Source organism: Lissotriton vulgaris, unplaced genomic scaffold, assembly GCF_964263255.1.
Source record: "Lissotriton vulgaris unplaced genomic scaffold, aLisVul1.2 SCAFFOLD_3435, whole genome shotgun sequence".
NCBI lineage: Eukaryota > Metazoa > Chordata > Amphibia > Caudata > Salamandridae > Lissotriton > Lissotriton vulgaris.
The window spans coordinates 69,902-91,694 of NW_028249752.1; the positions used below are offsets into that span (position 1 = coordinate 69,902).

General features: G+C 41.8%; 1 protein-coding gene across 1 annotated transcript in view; it reads left to right on the forward strand.

Annotated features, from left to right (window-relative positions):
- The window catches only part of LOC147663491 (guanine nucleotide-binding protein G(i) subunit alpha-2-like), an 87,169-nt gene that overhangs the window by 58,563 nt on the left and 6,813 nt on the right, over positions 1–21,793 (forward strand). The window contains exons 2-4 of the mRNA XM_086950411.1: positions 2,993–3,122; positions 11,460–11,613; positions 15,097–15,315. Of these exons, the coding sequence (XP_086806537.1) occupies positions 2,993–3,122; positions 11,460–11,613; positions 15,097–15,287 (475 nt within the window). The 3' untranslated portion in view covers positions 15,288–15,315. The remainder of the gene's footprint in view (positions 1–2,992; positions 3,123–11,459; positions 11,614–15,096; positions 15,316–21,793) is intronic.

Consider the following 21,793-nt stretch of genomic DNA (forward strand, 5'->3'; position numbering starts at 1 on the left):
TCACCACATCTTCAACAAAGCAGACTCTACCTCCACTGGCTCCCCGTCAATAAGAGGATTACTTTCCGCCTCCTAACCCACGCTCACAAAGCACTCTACGAACTTGGACCCAAATGCCTCAACAAACGACTTTCCTTCTACGCCCCCCCTCGCCAGCTACGATCTTCCAACCAAGCCCTTGCTACCATTCCTCGCATCAATAAAACCACCATGGGAGGTAGATCCTTCTCCTATCTCGCAGCTAAAACCTGGAACTCACTCCCCACTCACCTACGCCTCACTCAAAACCACCTAACATTCAGAAAGCAACTCAAAACCTGGATATTCGACAAGTAATTCCCATCCCTTCCTCAAGCGCCTTGAGACCCTCTGGGTATGTAGCGCGCTATATAAATTTCTGACTTGACTTGACTTATTTTGTAACTTCTCAATAACCTTGTGTGATGTATCATTTTCCTCTAGCAAGCTCTCTCCCGATGAACATCCACATTTGTATTCATATTGCCAATTTCTTGTCTTTTTTTAACATTTTTTTATCCACTTTACTATAGACAGAAATTTGTAACATCAACGACCTTCCTGTTCCTTCATTGTTTTGTTTTGTGTTAACTATGGCTTCATTGTTCCTCTGTGTTTTTATATCAACAGTTCTGGGCTCTGCCTAGAGAAACAAACTTTGTTCTTGCCATTGTACTAACACTTAAATGCAAAAAGCATTTGAGTTTGAGGAAAATTAGGCACATACTTTATTTTATCTAATGTCTAAATGTCTCTAACGTAAACAACTGTTCCGCTTGGGAGTATGCGGGTCCACTTGGGAGTATGCGCAAGGGTCCTTACGCCCACCTCCCCCAATATTTCTGCATGGTCTGCTTTCCATCTTCTTTCTCCCCTTTTTCCTCACTGACCGCTCCCAACATCTAGTTATTGTATTGTATTCGTCATATTTACAATTTCCATTTATTTGTATTCTCTTAGATATGCATTTTTGAGGTTCGTAATGGGGAAAAGTATGCTTATTGACAAAAAATATTACTAAAATGTGTGTCCGCTTGTTTGAGGGCTCTGCACCTTCTCTCTCAGTGCAAGGTTGAAGCATTAATGTGGTGTGAGTTTAGTCAGAGACTTAGGGCCCGATTCACAGAATGAACTTAAGATTCAATCCTAAACTTACTACTATTTTGGTATTCACAGAATGCACTTACTACCTTCGGCATTCACAGAATGAACTTACTACTTTTGGTATTCACAGAAGTTAGGATTTTGTCTTAAGTTTGTCTTAAGACAGACTTAAGTTAGGATTCTGTCTTAAGTCTGTCTTAAGACAAAATCCTAACTTCTGTGAATACCAAAAGTAGTAAGTTAATTCTATGAATGCCAAAAGTAGTAAGTGCATTCTGTAAATACCAAAATAGTAGTAAATTTAGGATTGAGTCTTAAGTTCATTCTGTGATTCGGGCCCTTAGTTCTGATATGTTCAGTGCACAAAGGCAGGGGTGAAGTTAAAAAAAAACACGTTTTACGCCAATCAAACATTGCTAAGCAGTGAGAAATGGTGATGTGCCTAAATAGTCCACTAACTAGTATGTTAACATTCCGTTAGTATCAAATATAGTCCTTTCCATACACAGCTTGAATCCCTAGCCTTTCACGCACCTATACTAACTTTGTGTTCTAGGTAATGGAAGGTTGAGTACATTGCATAAATGTTTGCACAGTAGACCTGTGAAACCTCATACAACAAGGTGGAACTGACAAGCGAATATTACATCTGGACTGTATTTTACTCCTTAAGAAAATCTGAAAGGTGTGAAAGGAAAATCTGGTTTCCATGCATCGTCTGGATTTTGAGGCATATACCACTGAAGTGTATTAGAGGAGTGAGAGGGACAGTTTGCTGGTACACCCTCCAAAGGTGTCCTGATGAAAGCCATTGACCCGGAGAGGCTTTGAAGTGTTGCTTAAACATGTTGACATTATAAATGAGGATAATTAAAATCCTATTACATCTCAATTTCCTTTTTAATCGTATTAAAGGTACCCTAATAGAATACTTTCGGGCGTCATGAAGACATTTTTATTTTCTTCCATTCCCAGTACATTTTATCATGGGGTCGCTTTTATGGTTGAGTACATTCTAGCAGAATGGGTCTCTGATGCCATAAGAATCCTACGATGAAGCATGCCACAAAATGTGGGTGAGGACAACCCAGAAAAGGGTTTCTCCAATGTAAGAGAAACCAGAGCCATCTAATAGGGGAAAATATTCCCCTGTTGACCATTTGGTTCACTAGACTGGTTTGTGGCATGCTTATTTTGTCTCCCCTGAGTGAGTGAAAAGTGTGTTCCGAGTATAGGCCAGTTCAATATTCATTCAGTCAGTCACTAAGAAAATCACATCCAGAATGGAGATATTTCAGTGCCAGTGTTCTTTTCCCAGTCCTCAGTCCCTCGTTTGAATAATATCTGGTGTTCTGGGTCTCTCCTTCTCCTTTCAATTCCTGGTATCGCTAAGAGAAAACCCGTGTCACGACGACTATGTGGATCATCGTCCAGAAAGTGATATCTCCCTTGCAAACTGTGCAAATCACATTTCATTAAAAAGGGCACATCTGTTACTCCCACACCCAGGTAGGTGAGAAAGCAAAAATCTGCCGTATCCGTGACATTTACAGTGATGAGTAATCAAAACAATATCTTTAACTCAATAATTATCTTCATCTGTACCTTTCAAGTTTCTGAAAATACTTGCAAGTGTAACTTTCAATTTAACCTCCTGTCTGAAGGGAGGTTACTTTTCCATTAAAAAAAACTTCCTTCAAAGCAAAACTTTGAGAACTAGATATGACAATAATACATTTGAAAAAATAAATTTCCGCGCTAGTTCATTGTCATGAGCCCCATCAATGCTGCATATAGGAATGTAGATTGTGTCTACAACTATTTCTCGCGTTAAATTTCTAGTGTATAACCTTGTCTCTTTGTTTCACAGGATGTTTGACGTAGGCGGACAACGGTCTGAGAGGAAGAAGTGGATCCATTGCTTCGAGGGCGTCACCGCCATCATCTTCTGTGTCGCTCTCAGCGCCTACGACCTGGTGCTTGCAGAAGATGAAGAGATGGTAAGAAGCAGGCACAAGATCCCCGCTCCTGCAGCTTTGCAGATCTCTTAGAAGTATGAGTTGTGGGCTAGCAGCATGAACAAGTTCTTCCCCCAGTGGAAATATGCTCCCTTTCTGATAGCTGTCCTTTTCCTTTCTAATGACTTGATGGATGGTAGAGAAAAAAGCCCAGGAAAAGTAAGTTGCCCTTTGGAAAATGTGAAAGTTGGAAGTTTGATAGTTTTTGAGTATGAAAGCATGAGTAAAAGACAATGACCTTCCTTGGTGGCCTTTTGGTGTATCTAATTCCCTGGCATAAAAACTAAAGGTAAGTGGTCCAAAGGAATATATTAACAACCAATATTCTTGTGCTTTCTGAAGGCTTTTCATTTCATCTGTAAAATTCCCAAAAAACAATACTTTCTTTTTGAAGTGAAGTTTGTGGTACTTTCTGTAATGTGCCACGGTAGAGCTGGCCTCCAGCAACTCAGTGATGACACTCCGAACACACTGCGATAGCAGAGAAAGCGTAGAGCCACACGGTTTAGAGAAACTACTGGTATATTTATCATTGATTTCATAGAAACCCAAAGGATGATGAGTGTAAGGGGCGGAGAGAAATATTGATTGCCACTAGAAGAGATGCGTCCTGGAGTTAACATCTAATTAAATCAATTTGGTCAAGCAAGGTGATGGACAACAAGAGAGAAGTGGATACATTATGGTGTGCTTCAGGATGAGTAGATGGACTCAAGCTGTGGATCATTACTAGAACCAAGGTGTTAAATATACTGATTTGTAAATGAGGGAGGAAGTAGCGGCTGGACTGCTGGACGAGCGGTGTGGCAGGAGGGGTATAAAAGTTGCAGGTAAAGTCAGATTTGTTTTTTAAAAACTGAAAATGCTTAAAGGCATATTTCATAAAATAGTTTGACAGCACCGTCTGCCAGATTCCCTCTTGAACAAGAGGCATCCTCCTTTTACATCAAGGTACTATATGGGTAAATATAATGAGCATGTTAATTCTCCACAGGTTCGCTTTAGGATTAACTTGACGTTTTGATGAACAAAATATAGGAACTTCATGAGTGTTTATTCTATGCAAAACAAAGGACACTGAAAGAGTGCCAAACTCAGAGAGACATGAGAAAATAGTAATTCCAGTGCCAAAGTGAAGCCAAGGATAAAAGATGTTACATAGCTGGCTTACTAATATTAGACTGCCCTGCCAAGACCCATGACACCACTTGGCCTGAACATCCCTCTTCGTCTGACTACATAGCTCCACAATTGGCTGGTCCTAATCCAGAATTGTGCAAGTTCATTCATATTTAGACATTTCTTTTCATTATGTTGGAGAGCTAAGTGATGCTTGGTGCAATGCATTGTTTAGCTATTTGGTGCACATTAAGCGTAATAGGCCTTAATGGAGTATCAGTTTCCATTCTATGGCCAAAGACACCGTTAGGGTTATAGGCATGTTCTAATGTATGCAGTTAGTCATGCATGGGAAGGTTGCACCTTGTTTAGTAAATCTTCAATCCAATGTCCTCTTTTAATTGCTCAGCAAGTTGTTTAAACATATAGCCCATACATTTGAGTTCTGAATTGGGGGAAACACTGTATCAATCCTTGAGGAAATGCACTTACCAAAATCTTTAGGCGAGATTGCTCGAATATTAATACATTACTAAGTAACAACTTTCGTTACATCAAATATTCAAATGGCTGTTTTCCGAGTAAGGAAACTTTTGGAGAGCAGATTATTCCAAGTTCCCTTCAGCACAACCCCAGCCCTTACTATTACTAAACTCTTACCTCGGAACTGGCTGCACCCCCAATAATTCAGCAACCATATCCCAGCTGAACTTCAGCATTGGACTAATATTTTTAGAGTTGATATGTTTCTCTTTCATTTTGTTCTCCATTTTATCTCGAGTCATGAGATGACTTCAAATGACCTCCCAACATCATGTTACTCCTAAAGCAATGGCTTCCTAATAAACTGGTGTTGGAGTCGTTGGTAGTGCAGGTCCTGTGTATCAAACTCTCTGCGCCTACTAAGTCCGCCAGCTGATTGCGCACTTGAACAACATGGCTCTAGCTTTAGTGAGACACATACACAGTACGGCAGCTGGACATCCTTCATGAGATTGTAGAGATCTCTCTTCTTTAATTAAGTCCTCCTTCTGCCTCTTTGCTGACCCATATTTTTCATTATGGTTCATTGCCACCTGGTGTTCTTTTTTTCTTTGGCCCTCATCACATGTTTGTGTTTGCCTGCCTTGCTCTAAAATACATCCAGTGGCACTGCTTAGGGAATCTGCTGGCTGTGAACATGTGATCGGGCAGTGTGCCATCACTCAGTGCAAGACAGCCAAAGGGTTTGGGGACAGACCCAAGGACCTATGTTGTTGTGGGCAGGAACAAAATGTTAATGACACTTGGAACATGCCATTGGGTTAGGAAGACTGGCCAACATCCCCTCTGTGCATGAATATATATAGGGCATATAATTTGATAAAATATCTACTTGTTCAAGGGGCAAGATGTATTAAAAATCTACCTGTTGTGTAATAAAATGTACTTGTCCCATTTGGTGCAAAGGATTGAGATGAGACATGATGATTGCAGTGTCATTATGCCAGAGCTTTCATAGTACCCATTCAAATTATGGCATGGTTTGAGCACCCTAGAAGACGACCCCTCACATCAAGGATTAGAGGCCTAAGAGGTAGGTAGTCTTAGAAAGCGAAGACAGGAGCACCCCCGCTTCCATAGCTTAGCAGCATCCACACACAATGTTGCTGGCAGACCTTGCCAAGCATATAATATGAAACACACCTAGAAGTAATTTCTAGTAGTGTGAGACCCAAGACCGAGCTGAAGATTAAACAAGGTAAACGGTCAGCTTGCAAAGCCCAACAAAATTTACAAAAGGTGAGTCCTGAGGGTTACTGCATTACTCTGCTCTTCACAAGGGAATCAACAAAACATGAGAGTAAAGACAGAAGTAGAGATTAAACAGGGACTGATGTCATCTGTGTGAACCCAGCATCCGCCATTCAATGGGAGTCCGGGGATGTCACTGTGCATACAGCATTAAGCGCATCACAGTAATCGCTGCATGAGAGCGAGACAGAGCTGGAGACTACATAGAGAGTAGTCTCTCGTCAATATGAAGCAACAGCTATGCGTTGGAGCGCCAGGGATCTCAGCCAGCATAGACCTTGAATCTCGTTTCATGGAAGTTAAGCTAAGAGAATAAAGTTGTGGCTGGATATTGAGATTCAAGGATCAGCTGCGACACTGCAAAGTGTTACAGTGGACCTCATACAGCACACAAAAAGACCGAGCTAGAGATTAGTAGTCTAGTGGTCTGTGAGAGAATGACGTCTATGGGGACCCCATAATATACAAACTACAGCAAGGGGAGAAAAAAGCCAGGGACCAAGTTTCTACAGTTCAGTTGATAATGCTCATTGCACCCTACAGTTTGCACAATTGATTGGGGACACAATATAAGTAGCTGTAAGCTGCTTCAACACCAGGAAAACCTCTTCCTAAACCGTATATTGTGTACCCCGGCATCCGCTTCCATAGAGATCTTACACAGGGAAGTAGGTCTAGCTTACGTTGGAGATCTGGCAGCACTACGCCCCCTATCCCAATGGCGATCTATCTGGTCTAAGGCAGAAACAGAATTCACCCAAATAGTTATCAAGGACTGTTTAAACCTAGACAACTATATGGTTTAGGCACATTCAGTTCTGGTTTAAGACATTCTTTAACCACGATCCCTTTTTGAATCCAGAAATGGGTGTCCAGGTGACAAAAAAGGGTTTTAAAGATCTGTTCCTGGAAAATGCCAAGAAGGTTAGGTCCTCTAGATATGTATTCCAACTCACATATGCCTTCTATAACGAACATAACACCAAAGAAGGTTTCCAAAAATATTTGTCAACTGTCACCAGAAGTTCTCACCGTTTTGTTTTGACTCGGTTGAGACTGGGCACTGTGCATCATTTAGTGTCTTTCCCTCAAATCAAAAGGAGTAGCACTTTGCCCTGCCCATGTGATGGGACATCCAAACAGAGCTGTTGTCACTTTATGCTTTTTTGCAAATTTTATATTCCTTATAGGAAACTGTACCTAAAGCCTATATTCTTAACCCCTTCGATGCTGGTGACGGAACCATTCCGTCATCAGACACGGTTGAGCTGTGCTGATGACGGAATGGTTCCGTCACGACCACACCCATTATCATTGGGGCCCAGCACAGGAGGAAAATAGCAATAGCAGCGATGAGGTTAAAATGTAATATAAGAACCAAAGATGCCTTATAGTTAATGTTTGACTTGAGTAGCACAGAGGTATGCTTCCATGTAGCTTCTTATATTTTAAAATGCGTTTCCAGTAGGAAATCCATTATTTTATGATTCACATTATCATGATACTATAATTTTAGTAATATTCTGTTTACTATCGATGTATTGGTGCTATTCTTCCAAACCAATCGACTACACTAATTAGATGAAATCGTTATAGATTATGAATTTTAACATGTTTTTAAATTTAGGAACTATATTCATGAACGTTATACGTGTCACTCCAATTTTCCCTGACAAGCTTTGGGACTTCGCACTTTATCACTTTATTTAAAGGAAATCATGTAACAACATATTAATTGCCTGTAATGCACTTTTGGGTGAAATATCTCAATTTTTTCCTTTATAAATTGACTTACCGATCCAAATTTGTGAACATCTTGTATACGTTCTGGATCCTATATGATAATGTAATCCTTTTATGATGTATTATATGTATTTTTCTTTATGCTATATGGTTATATTTTATATACCGAATAAAGCATTTGAAACTGAAACTGAACTGATAAGGGTCATTGCACAACTATAAGTTGTTACAGTTCAGTTGATAAGGATCATTGTCTGTGAAACTCTGGACCCCACAGCTGTGTGAAAAGAAAGGTAATTAATGAGCTATGAAAACCACAGAACTCAAAAGTTGTGTTGTCAGAACTCCGCAACATCAACACAAATTAAATTTGGGATTCTCACAAAGCATACACAATATTAACTCCTCATAGTGGAGCAATCCGAGCCTGGAAGCAAAGACAGGGATGGAGGCGAAGAAGAGTGTATGGACAGCCCTCTTAAATCTGCAAAGTCCACACAAAGTGCAGCTTGGGAAGGTTAAGGATCCTCCGTAAGGCTTACTCGTTGAAGGGAAGTTATCCTACTGTGAGACCAAAGATCAAGGAGAATTTAAAAGATTGTCTAGCTCATGCAATGTTATACAACATCATCTACACAAACTGCCGCCTGGGAAACCTAGGAGATGGTGTAGAACAGAGACTGCTGGAATACAATCCTACTGTGAGAGCAAAGAGAGCTGAAGACAACAGTCTGTGGTCTGTTGCCATAGCTCAGAAGCATTGATATAATTGGGGGCTTGGGGATTTCACAGGGTGCACTCCTTAAATCTCAACACAGTGGTGAAAATGTAGCTTGAAGCAGAAAGACAAAAAACAAGTCCCAAATCGTAAAGTTTGTATATTTACCAGGACAAAAAGCTAGCCATTATGACTGCTAAGCTTTAAGAAAAAGGTGACCTACCGATCTGGAATTAATTTACTTGCACATAATATTGCCCCACCACAATCTAATGTTAAGTGTGGACTAAATCCCACGCCAAGGGGTAGGAAGTGGGCAGTTAAGGGCACGTTCAGCCTTTACAGTGCTTCTACTTTGCAGACTTCATACAACCTTTTCTGCCATATAAATGGATTTTATTGTGTGCAAGGGCCAGAGCAAGTCCTTTCTCCAGGTGGGGCATAGAAAAAGGAGTTTCTATTTGAAGAAAAGAAATGGGACATAACTATTTTATCTCCATAAGCACTTTAGGTATTTGCAGCGTTCTGGTGAAATTGGCAATACTCAACAATTGCAAAAAGAACAATTGATGGACAGAATGCAGAACAATGTCATACATTCACCCCAATACAGAGATCTGGGCCTAAATCCATCTTTGGTTTACTCACCATGCCATTCCAGTTTGGACCCAGCCATATGCAAATCAGTCTTGACCCTCCGCCCAATTGGAACAGTGCAGCCCGAACTGCCAGGCCAGGTCCTCTCTGGACTGGAAACAAGCATCCTAGAACCGGTTTCTGGCTTTCAGCCCTCATTAGCCAGAATAGCTTGATTCCAGTGGCATGGAAAGTACAGGACCAACGTCTGGCCATACCCATCCCATTCGGGGTGACAAATGCAAAAAGAACAATTGATGGACAGAATGAAGAACAATGTCATACATTCACCCCAGTACAGAGATCTGGGCCTAAATCCATCGTTTTTTTGCGCACCATGCCAGTCCAGTTTGGACCCAGCTATATGCAAATCAGTCTTGACCCTGCGCCCAATGGGAACAGTGCAGCCCGAACTGCCAGGCCAGTTCTTCCCTTGACTGGAAACAAGCATCCTAGGACTGGTTTCTCATCAGCCAGGATAGCTTGACTCCAGTGGCATGGAGAGCACAGGACCCACATCTGGGCATACCCGTCCCACTCGGGTGACAAATGTAAAAAGAACAATTGATGGACAGAATGCAAAACAATGTCATACATTCACCCCAGTACAGAGATCTGGGCCTAAATCCATAATTCTTTTGCTCACCATGCCATTCCAGTTTGGACCCAGCCATATGCAAATCAGTCTTGACCCTGCGCCCAGTGGTAACAGTCCAGCCCGAACTGCCAGGCCAGTTCCTCCCTTGACTGCAAACAAGCATCCTAGGACCGGTTTCTCATCGGCCAGGATAGCTTGACTCCACTGGCATGGAGAGCACGGGACCTACGTCTGGGCATACCCGTCCCACTCTGGTGACAAATGCAAAAAGAACAATTGATGGACAGAATGCAAAACAATGTCATACATTCACCCCAGTACAGAGATCTGGCCCTAAATCCATAATTCTTTTGCTCACCATGCCATTCCAGTTTGGACCCAGCCATATGCAAATCAGTCTTGACTCTGCGCCCAGTGATAACAGTCCAGCCCGAACTGCCAGGCCAGGTCCTCCCTGAACTGGAAACAAGCATCCTAGGACCGGTTTCAGGCTCAACAATTGTCAGATTTTGAAAATGTGTACGTTTTTTGTTTCAAAACTTTTGTCTAAACAATATATACTTATAGCAAACTGTATTGCTTAATGGCATTTGACTGAAGAGTAAAACCTTTGCATTAATGACCCATATATACTACTTGTAACTTATTTTATGCCTGGGTGTTTGTCTTGCTATAACAGCGGATTATTCCTTGTTCTTAAATATGCGACACTGTAAACTTGCAAGCTGGACTTGTACTATAGGGGTGGAGACTACTTGGATAAAGTGGAAACGAAGACTTGTTTCCTATACCTCAAAGAATATGTCCTGGTTGTCAATATCTAAAAGTTCCACACCACTGAATGTATGTATATTAAGTATTCATTTTTCTGAAAACATGTGGGTGGTGAGGCAGCTAAAACTTTCTCTAGGCCAAACCTAAAAACAAATGGTTGTCATACTGGTCCTTCCTCAGGCAGTATAGCAATAATATGGACAAAAGTTAAGACATTATTATACAAAACTCCTCTGCTGATTGTGGAAGTATTGTTTCCTTAAGGCATTAGGCAGAAATCATACGGAACTGAAATATAGATAAGAAGTGTGAATTTCTAGTATACAAAACAGGCTCATATGACAGCTCTATGGTGAATAAAAACTTTCAGATTGTCTCGTGAATTAGTACTTTGTATGCCGCAAACTGTTTTCCTCCCATTTAACAGTGCTTACTTGATCACGAAGTTTATACGAAAGAGGATATATCAACTGTAAACACTCTGCTGTTTTGACAGGGTGTTAATATATGTATGCAAATATCCAGTATACTGTATTAATTAAAAAAAATAAAGTACATAGAAACATAGGCGTAGTCGGTTGTCCTGACAGCGCTTGTCAGATGCTATTTTCAATTCTCTTCTTTTTCCTATATGAATAAGCTTTGCTTTTATTCCCCGGTCAAAAGAATTTGCATAGGAAATGGCTGCTGAAAATTATACAGTTCTGTCAATCAGCTCACACTTATTTGCAAAACAAAAACTTAAAGTAATCTTATTTGGAGAATCTATTGGTGGTTTTTGTTTTCAAGTTTATTTTATTTTTTCCGGTAAATATTACCTTGTTTTTATGAGTTGACATATTCCCCCTCTATCTTCTCCAGATGAAACATTTTGGTGCAATATTCCAAGGTTTCACTCATACGAATAGACTAAAGCTCCGTTCTTTTTTTTCTCTAGAATCGCATGCATGAAAGCATGAAACTCTTCGACAGCATCTGCAATAATAAGTGGTTTACGGACACATCCATCATACTCTTCCTCAACAAGAAAGATCTTTTTGAGGAGAAGATCACCCACAGTTCACTGACCATCTGTTTTCCAGAGTATACAGGTAGGTTTGAATCCTCTAGTTTTAAAGGCATGCATTCTGTGTGGTTCTATAGAGCACTTGCCTTCATGTGTTTTATTATTAAAAGAGATATTATTCACTGTAGAGAAGGTTCTATTTAAAGTATGTAATTATTTATGCCTTAAATAGGTGGTAGAGGCCATTGTACTCATTGTACATTTTATCAGGTGATTTAAATTTGAACACATATGGTATTCTTGCAGTGCAAGCCTAGCTGAAAGGCAGTGGAATACTATACACTGTCAAATACAAAGATACAGTCAGCAAATAATTGAGTTGTAGCTGGGTTCTGGTAGCAAAAGTGGGCTGTCACAGTTTTGGTATCTAGTGTTCTAAGGGGTGTATCTTCAGTTCTTTGGTAATTGAAGGAGTGCTTAGGTGGACTTTGGGGTATAAGGATGCAGTTCCAGATCCTGGGTGCCTGTTGCCTTGTTTTTTTCTTTTCCACCCTTCATCTCCAGTCTGATGTTGCCAGTTCTCCTGAAGGCGGAGAGCTGTTATCCAGGTAGGTAGCGGTGCCAGTTAAGATGGATTCTTATAGTGTGTAGCTGTTTAGGTTTTGCTTTTGCCGTGCTTGTGAAATTTCTTGGAACAAAACAAAAAAATCTCTAAGGGAGTTATAGCCGGCCCATTACTTACCTTTGGTTTATTTCCCACGCCACTCTTGTATCCTTTCATCATGTTAGTCTGCGGCTCCTCCTGCCTCCAACTTCCTGTTTGTCATCACGTCTACGTCCTTGCTGTGGAGCTTGGACCAAGTACTGCTTCCAGTGGCCACGCACTTGGATCATACTTTAGTTTTGCATTCAAGAGCCCGCATTTTGTTTGTGGCTTGCCCATCCCTAGCACCACATCGCTTCCATCGCTGCATGCCCCTTCCCAGTTTGTTGCTGGCCTGTCCCTCACACCACCTGCATGCCTCTTCCCCACCCTGTCACTAGGTGTCTCCCTCCTATCTCCATCATAGTTTGTTTTATATAGCGCAAAGTCGTCTGGAAGGACTTACTTGGAGAGGTTTAAGTGAGCGCCAGCTACATTTCACAAGGATACACTCATTTCTACAGGCACATGAGATTAAGTGATTTGCCCAGAATCACAGTAAGTTGAGCCAGTGCCAACTCTGCCCTTGTTCCCCAGCTCCAAAAGCACCAGCTCTGGCCGTAACGCCACAGCCTCTCTATGCTCAGTGTTCCAGCTAGCTACACTTTCCCATGCTGGTAACTGCAATGGGCCTTTGTTCAAGAATATAAACAGCATATTAAGTATAGGGAAAATACCAATTATAACTTGTTTGTACGTGCATAGCCTAACGTTTTAAATAAAAGGGCTATGACGCAGTCTGAAGAAGTCATATTTCTTTTTTCTTTTCTTTAGGCCAAGTAGCACAGCAGCTCGCTCTGCTGAGCAAGATTTAAAAAAGGATATTGAGAAAGTCAATAGATCTTACATAGGCGAAACCTATTGCTTTGCCAGTATTTGTTTTGATGATGGTGTGGGCAAGCCAGTGGACGTCCATCAGTGTGATGGTGATGTGGTCATATTTGTCAGGTAAACTGCAGCATTTAGGATGCCCTTAAGGAGGAGACAAGAGAAAAAGTAGAGTCTGAGAGGTCTTGGAGCAGACCGTTGCCACCATCCAGATGCAAGGATACGAGGAGTTGAAGAGTTGAGCTTGCTTTCTAGGAGCGATGGGTCCATAGTGTAATATTTTATGCTCAGTGGTGCTTTTAGGTGTGTTTTTCATGGTTGCGGTTTTTAGGTTTCGCCTATGTCGTACTTGCTGTCTCTGCAAAAGCAATTTTTTTTAAAAAACGATTCTTTATGGGCTTAGAGCCCGCCCATTACTTCTACGTACTATTTGTTGGCTCCCACGTTTCTTTACTATTGGTCAGCACTTCTTCCTCGCCTCAGCTTTCTCTGGGGCTTCTCTGTTTATGTCTATGCCGTGGAGCTTAGACGAGGTACAGCTTCCTTTGTCCAGTTGCTTTCCACTGGCCGCAGACTCATGCAGGTACTCTTTTTTTTTCTTTTATTTGGATACTCACTCTTATTGAGTCCATGTCCAAAGGTAACTCTCCTTCTTCCCGCCTGTATTTCCCCTCAACCCCTGTACTCCATTGTTTTTTACTCGCCCTCCTGCTCTCCTATGTGTTGCCCCCACCCCAAAAAAAACAAAAAACACGCCACTGTTATTTTACATGTTGCACAGCAGTGCAGGCATGGTTAAAAAGAAAAAAGTGATGTGATGCGGTCAACGCTGGCCGCCTTATTGCACTTTAAAAAAATACTTTAAGCCGTGTTGCACAGCAGCTCGCGCTGCTGCCCAACATGTAGAAAAACATTGACAAAGCCAAAAGATTTTGCATAGTTGAAACCTGTTAGCTTTGCCAATGCTTCTTCTTTTAAGTAGCCTGAGTTTGTCAGCGAAGTGAAAGTAAGGGATGTCATCGAACATATGGTGGTGGTTTTCCTGAACATTTTGTGTGGGATAGTGATCCGCAGTTTGCGTTAGTAAAGATGACCACATTTCTGATTGCTAGTATGCTCGACCTCCTGTCGGAGGCTATTAGGATTATTGAAAGAAAGCCAGGTCACTGTGAAGGTGTAGGACAACTTCTAAATTCCACTAGACTTGATGCATCTTTTGTATTGTTGCAAGAAATTGAAGTTCTTACGCAGTTGCGAATTAAAAGGTGTCGCTAAGGTAGGTAAACCAGGAGAATTCAACTGAACATGCTAAAAAGATGAAGGATGCTGATAGGAAGCAGCATCATTGAATGCATGCCGTGCTAGCATACAGGGTCCTCATTTGCAGAAAAGATGGTAAAAGCGCGTAAAATATCAGAAAGTGGCATTCTGTCCCAGCACTGCTGTGTTGGAAGGAGGGTATGATCAAATGTACTGCAGGTAGATTATCTGAGTGGAAGGAGAGTTGAGTGCTCTGATGTGAGAAATGTTTTAAAATGTTGTGCAAAGAAATGAGCGAGTATCTCTCTCTGGTTAAAGAATGATGTTAGGAACTGAACTTTAGATAGGAAGGGGGAGAAGCGTTGAACTCTAAATTATGTGTAGCGGGGTAATTACGATTTCCAGATTGGACAGTGATAATGGGAGGAGCCTCGTATTTGTCGATTCAACATATGGAAGAGAGAAACAGCTCTGTCCTGATAAAAACGCATGGCCAATTTGTCTATAAATTATGGTAAACTGTTTTTCGCTTGAACATAAAAGCAAAGTATAGTGTACTTGTAAAGTGAGCACTAAATTAAAGAGTGTAAGAGAGCATTGGACCTGCATGGGGAGAAATCTGTATACGAGAAGGTGGCAAAATTGAGCTTTATGTATGCAAAGTGATCAGTCTAGTAAATTTAAATTACATTCTATAGTTAACAATCCATGGCCTCTGTAAAATGGTTCTATTAATGCGAAGCCAATGTTCTCTGACCCACCTCCCTTCCTTCACAGGTGCAAACAAGTATGATGAGGCAGCCAGCTACATCCAGAGTAAGTTTGAAGATTTAAACAAGCGAAAAGAGACAAAAGACATCTACACACATTTCACCTGTGCCACCGACACCAAGAATATCCAGTTCGTGTTTGACGCGGTCACTGATGTCATCATTAAAAACAACCTGAAGGATTGTGGCCTCTTCTAACAAGGAAACTGCTGACCTTTCTGGGAAGGTATGGGTTAGCCTATGTTCTTGATCTTCTTTTAAGCCCATGAATCTAAGCATCTTCACTTTGGTTGATCTTTTCCAAAAATATAGATAAGGCACCATCAATATATTCAATTCACATTCTCTTCCGGATGCAAAAGAGATCTCTGCACCTTTAGTCTCTTAATCTTTCCCTCTGTTTTGTTCAAGGTGAAGACTCCACCCACTTTTTCAATCAATTACTCCCTTCCACAGTCAGTGAGTTACAACATTTACATAACACCCACCACTCAAAAAGGGTCTCATAGTGCTAACCAAACTAATTATCTTTTATCTTTTTTTCCTGAGGGTGAGAAGATTGGAAGTTGTAGGGCATTCCATTGCCATTATAAAGGAGGTTGAATGGAAACAGAATGGCCTGCATGTGTCACAAGTTAATTGCTTTCTGGGATACACAGTCAAATGTCACCCGAGTTGTGGAGGATGGGACACAAGGCATAAGATCTTGAAAGCACTTTTTGCCTGCACCCAATTCAGCAAAGAGAACACGAGGCCTCTGAGACATATTCTTTTGTCTTCTCACGCAGTAAATTGATACTAACGAGCTATTCTGGGCTCTCTGGCCTTTGCTAATACATAGGATGTCTTGTGTCAATGCATTGCAGTAGTTAAGCCGGCAATAATGGACTCCCATCACTCAAGATCTGCCTTTGAAGGCATATAAAGTCAGGATAGTATACGGGTGATAAAAACATATTTTAAAAACGGGTTCGAATTTAAGTTTGAAGGAAGCGTGTGCGATGAAGAAAATCCAAGTTTTTAACTTAATCAGCTGGGTTTTTTGTTTTTTGCCAGAGGTTTCCGTAATTTGTTGGTTAAACAACAACGATCTACCCTTACTACTACCTATTATGTTTTAGCTTTGTTCGATTGGCAGTAGTTGCAAGTTGTTCAGCTTTAAATATCTCCCTTCGGAGTGCTCAAATTGGAGCAGAATATGGAAGCTTTGGAAGATCTTAAATAAATCTGAGTGTCTTCGTATGTGATTGAATATAAATATTACTGTTGTAACCTAGTTACACAAGTGGTCTCAGATACATGTTAAAAAGGCAGGATCCTGTGAAACTCCTTGACTCCGGGTCAGAAGATGAGAAAAGAAAGGCTCAAACTTCACCTGGTTTGAAGGATCCTTCAAAAAGGAGCGAAACTATTTAATGATATGCGGTACATCCCACAACTCCGTGGCTAAGCGTGTAAAAGAATGCAATGGTCTACTGTGTCGAAAGCTGTAGATTGGTCCAGCATGGAGAACGTGGATGCTGCCCCATCATCCATCGAAAGAAGATTTGTCACAAAAGCTGAAAATAACGGACTCTTTCCCATGCAATGGGTGACATTCTGGTCGCATAGGGGAAAGTATATTGTTGATAGCCATAAAAGATTGTAGTTGGGTAACAAAAACCATTTCCAGGATTTTTACTAGATAGGTGTGGCGTTTTATGTGGGTGAAAACGTGTCAAATCCATAACAAAGTGTAGGTTTCTTTATAGGGTGAGCCTTCTTTAAGAACAGTGAGTACACAGGGTTGCTTTATGGATAAATTGATGAGATGTGGAGTAATGGGGGCAAAGCTGGATGAATGTTGTTTAAGCAAACAGGCTTGTACAGGTAGTTACATTGAATCTGTTGGTTTAAAAGCACCTACAAGGGGGAGGAATGCGGTGTAGGCTTGCAGAATGGATTGAAACAGGTTGTGTAATTATTGGCTCTTAATGATAGTGAAATAGTCTTATTTTCTTTTTTCTAAAAAGTAGTAACAGTATTTTTCACATAACTCTTGAGAGGAGAGAGACACTGTTGACATTGCCTGAATTGAGAATTGCTGAATTGACAAGTCTAAAACCTACCGCGGGTGGTTATCAGCTTTATTAAATTATGGTTTTCAGTATGCATGTAGCGATGGGCTTCCCTCGTTTCTCGTCCCACCAGTGTCCCCTTGGTTCCTCTTTATAATAAGAGCCACTATAAGCAGTGGGCCAAGACACCATTTAGCTTCCAGTTCTCTTCACTCTTTCATTTTAGCAAACAGTGTAACATTCTGCTGATTGCACCTTGCACAATCCTCTGTAGTTGTACGATTACATTTTGAACGTCACTAACTACTTTCTGTAAATATTAGTTTGTTTTTCTAATGGTGAGTATGAGATGTGTTGGCGTTTTCATAGGTATCAGTTATCGTGGAGGGATGATTCAAAACGCTAGCATCCGGTCTGTGCCCCCCTCCTAGGGATAACACTGTGGGAAGCAGTCGCCATTCTGTTTCAGCAAACAGATTGCAAAATCCCATAGAGACAGCGTCACCAGCCAGATGTTTACCAGCCTGTTGCATTTCTTGGTGCTTTTTTTCCCCCTGTCTTTCATCTCCTGTAATACTGATTTAACTTGAAAACCTTGGAAAGCAGAATATTCCTCGGTATCCAGGCAACCTGTTTCCCTGGTGATCTGCACAGCTTTTTTCTAAGGGAGGCGACATCCCTGTTCCGGCCAGTCAGTAAGGGCTTTTTGTTGTTATTGAAAAAAACTGCTTTCTGATCTACTTTGGCATCCGGAGGTGACTTGGTGCTGATTCTGTGCTCATGTCTTTATCAGCAGCTACTTGTTGCAGTCGTCTGAACGTAGACTTGCCTACTGCCACGTGATGGGGAAGGCATGGCATACCCCTCGTGTGGTGTAATGGCGACTTCTGCTTTAAGTGCCAAGCCTATTGGAAAGAGACGCTTTTTTAAAGCCATTTCGATACCAGGTGTTCTCAGGGGTGTTGAATTTAATGGAATATCTACTCGTCCGACAGGTTGCTTCATGAATCAACTTGTGCTGTAAAGAAATCCACCTCTCCCTCTGGTGCTACGCAGTGCAGTGACACATTCTTGCGCAATCTCATTATATAAAAGCTCTGATATTAGCCTTTCTGATTATGTCCGTGATCGTACTATGGTAGGCTTTGAATTCTAGCAATTTCCTTATTTTGCCACCTTTCCATAGATGTACCTACTGGGGATGGAGTGTCCTTTTGAGTCTGTGCAAACCTACTAAATTGCATGTTTTAGGGGTTTTCGCAGGTTTTCTGTAATCTTTACCCATACTGAGAAAAGTTGGAAATTTACTCCTGCCTGACAATGGCATAAGTAAAACTTCTTCCAGGGTTGGGAAAAAAAAGTGGTTGGAGGGAAAGTGAATTTGTTAATGCTCAACAGATTTTTGCCTGAGCAAATCTACACCTTCAAGTTTTGCTCGTGCTAAAAAGCAGTATTTTCTAGAAGTACAATTTCCTGCCCTACGTCTGTACATTTTTGTGAATTCATGAAAGCTGTAAATCTGCACTAATACAAGGAACATAGACCATGGGTGCAGTAGTGACTTTAAGAATTGAGGCCCTAGGTCTGGCGTTAACCAAACCTAGGTCGAGCCCGGTCAGCGCCTGCACTGCTGCAAGGCATACAGTATTGGAGTATGGCTTTGAAGCCCCGCCCACTCTCCGCCCATATTTTTGAATTGGCTTGTGTCATTGTCGTTCGTAAACGCTGGCTTTCGAGTCATTATTAGGCCTGTTAGTTAGTCCCTCCTTGGTACCGCCTCGTCTGCATTTCTTACCTCCCATAAGGACTGGACCTTTTGCTTGTCTTGTTGCACGGTGTGCTATATCTTGGCTGTGAGTATTATTTTGTTAAATGATTTCCCCTATGCTGCCCACTGACTCGCAGCACGCCGCCCGCTTTTATTTAACAATAGCGGTCCGCTTTAACTACAGCGGCTGCGCTTACTCAATTTCTTTTTGTTACTTTGTTTTATGGAGTTTTATATAGCGCAAACTTGACCCGTAGGTATCCGGTATCGGAGCGCTTTACACAAGCACCAGTTGCATTACTTAAGGACACATGCATATATATTTTTTTTTTTTGTTAGGCACAGGGAGATTACGTGATTTGTCCAGAATCACAGGATGTTGCGCATCCTTGTTGAGACTCGAACCTGGTTCCCTAGATTTGAGGTTGACCGCCCAAGCCGTTAGGCCAACTCACTAGCGCATAAGCGGCTCTTTCACTTTAATGGAGGCTGTGCCCCTTTCTTTAGACAAGCCGCATCAAAACGAAGGTGCACGGCCGCTATGAAAGTGAAAATCCGAGATGGAGCGCTTTTACAAAAAAAAAATCAGTTTGTCAACTTGACAAACACTTTTATTTGTCAAACCGCCCCATGCTGCGGTTTCACTTTAATGTCGGCCATGCCCCTTTCTTTAGACGCGGCTTGCCTAAAGAAAGGGGCATGGCCTCCATGAATGTGAAAACGCCGCGTGGACACTGGTAATTTACAATGCAATAGGTCTTGCATTAGCGAGAGTTTAAGCTATTGCATTGCCAATAGCTCAAACTCTCGTAAATGCAAGACTTCTTTCATTGCAAATGCATGTTATTAAAATTCTGTCTCTGTCTCTCTCTCCCTCTCTATCCATCGACTGGCTTCCGCTGTTTCACAAGAAGCATATCAGCACACAGTAGTTTTTTCCAGTGTCGAAGACTACTGTGGCAATGTGTGCTTTATGAGTCCAAAAAAGGTTATTGCTTTTAGCCAATGTTTGTTATAATGGTGAGGACCTGGCAGCTCCCACAAAATTTTACAAAAACATCAAAACAAGACACGCATTGGCAAAGCCAGAAGGCTGACCACTAATATCTGACATATTTGGTTTTGCAAATGCTTGTTTATTTTCATGTTTACCATTAACTTGTTGAAACTGGTTGCACTGATTTTCCATGTTATGTTATGTTAAATGAGCTTGTATAGCACTCAGCTGCCCCAGCAAAGGGGCGTCCTGGCGCTTTCACTCACACAGACCTATCCCGATAACCACAGCAGGGGATTCAGACACGAGCCAACGACAGAACTATTGTGATGGAAAAAGATAGGTTTTAATCGCTCTCCTGAAATCCAGCAGGCCCTCCACGCCACGGATCTCAAGTGGTAGAGAGTTTCCCCTGCTCTACAACGCTTTACGCGGGGGACAATAACTAGATGCTTCCCAGAAGAACGCAGCGCTCGGGATGGAACATACGGAGTGAACATGTTGCAAAGCAGGCTAGGCGAAGCAAGTTTTAGTATCTTAAATGAAAGACACAAGGTTTTAAACTTAATGCGCTCCGCCATAGGCAACCAGTGGAGTTTCCGAATAGTCTCCGGGATAGAGCAGCACTGAGGAAGCCCTAGCAGAATTTGGGCCGCCATGTTTTGAGTATGGTTAATCGGGCAATCTCAGCTTGATTGGCCCCCAAAAATAGGGAGCTAGCGTAGTCTAGTCGAGATAACATCATTGACTGGACAATCAGCTGACAAGTTGCGGGCTCAAAAAACTTTAAAAGAGGTTTGAGCCCCGTAATAAACCAAAACATGTATTAGAAACTTTCTTTGTGTGAGACCGAAAACGGAGGGAGGAGTCCATCCACACACCCAAGTTCTTAACCTCCACCTTAGGCTCAGGGGTCTTACCTAACGCCCTCGACCACCAATGTTCACCCCACAGGCTAGCGTTCTTACCAGCTATCAGAACCTCAGTTTTGCTTATATTTAGCTGTAAGTAGTTAGAAGTCATCCATTCGGACACTGCCGTCAAACCATCTCTAAATCTAGAGGCATGCATAGTGGACCCTTCTGTCAGAGCCACCACCAGCTGCATGTCATCCGCATATGAGGCGATGGAAAGATCCCACTGCTTGGCGACCGCAGCTAATGGCTGAACATATAGATTGAACAGAGTAGGGCTCAGGGCAGAGCCCTGAGGTACCCCCTGTTCAATAGAGTGAGCCTGAGATAAAAATGGTGGAGCAGTGACCCGGAAGGATCTCCAGACAGAAAAGATCGGAACCATTCCAGAGCCATACCCGTAATACCTTCCTCCTCCAGACGTTGTATCAAAATGCCATGTGAGACTGTGTCAAAGGCGGCACTGAGATCCAACAGGATCAGTGCTGCCGTCTGACCTGCATCAAGAATGGTCCACAGATGCTCAGTCATGGCCAGGAGTGCAGTTTCGGTACTATGTCTGGAGCGGAAGCCGTTTTGTGTCTCGTCCAGAATGTTATTGGAATGCAAAAAGTTGGTTAATATGGTGTTGACATGTGACTCCACCACTTTCGCCACCCAAGGAAGAAGAGATATGGGCCTGAAATTTTTGGGCTTAGCCTGATCCAATGCAGGTTTCTTAAGGATGGGGGGGACACCCAAGCCTGTTTCCACCGAATGGGCACCAAGGCAGAGAGGAATTTTCTTTTGAAATACTAGCATGCATCACATTTCAATAAATATTACTTAAAATTTCATAGTAGTTTAGCCAAACTTTTTTCTTTCCTGATTGCATTGTTTGGTGAACATCTTATTTTGAAAACATAAGATCATCAATCTTACTTTCAAGCTTCTGCAGATATTTGTATCCAATTAGAGAGCATTCTGTG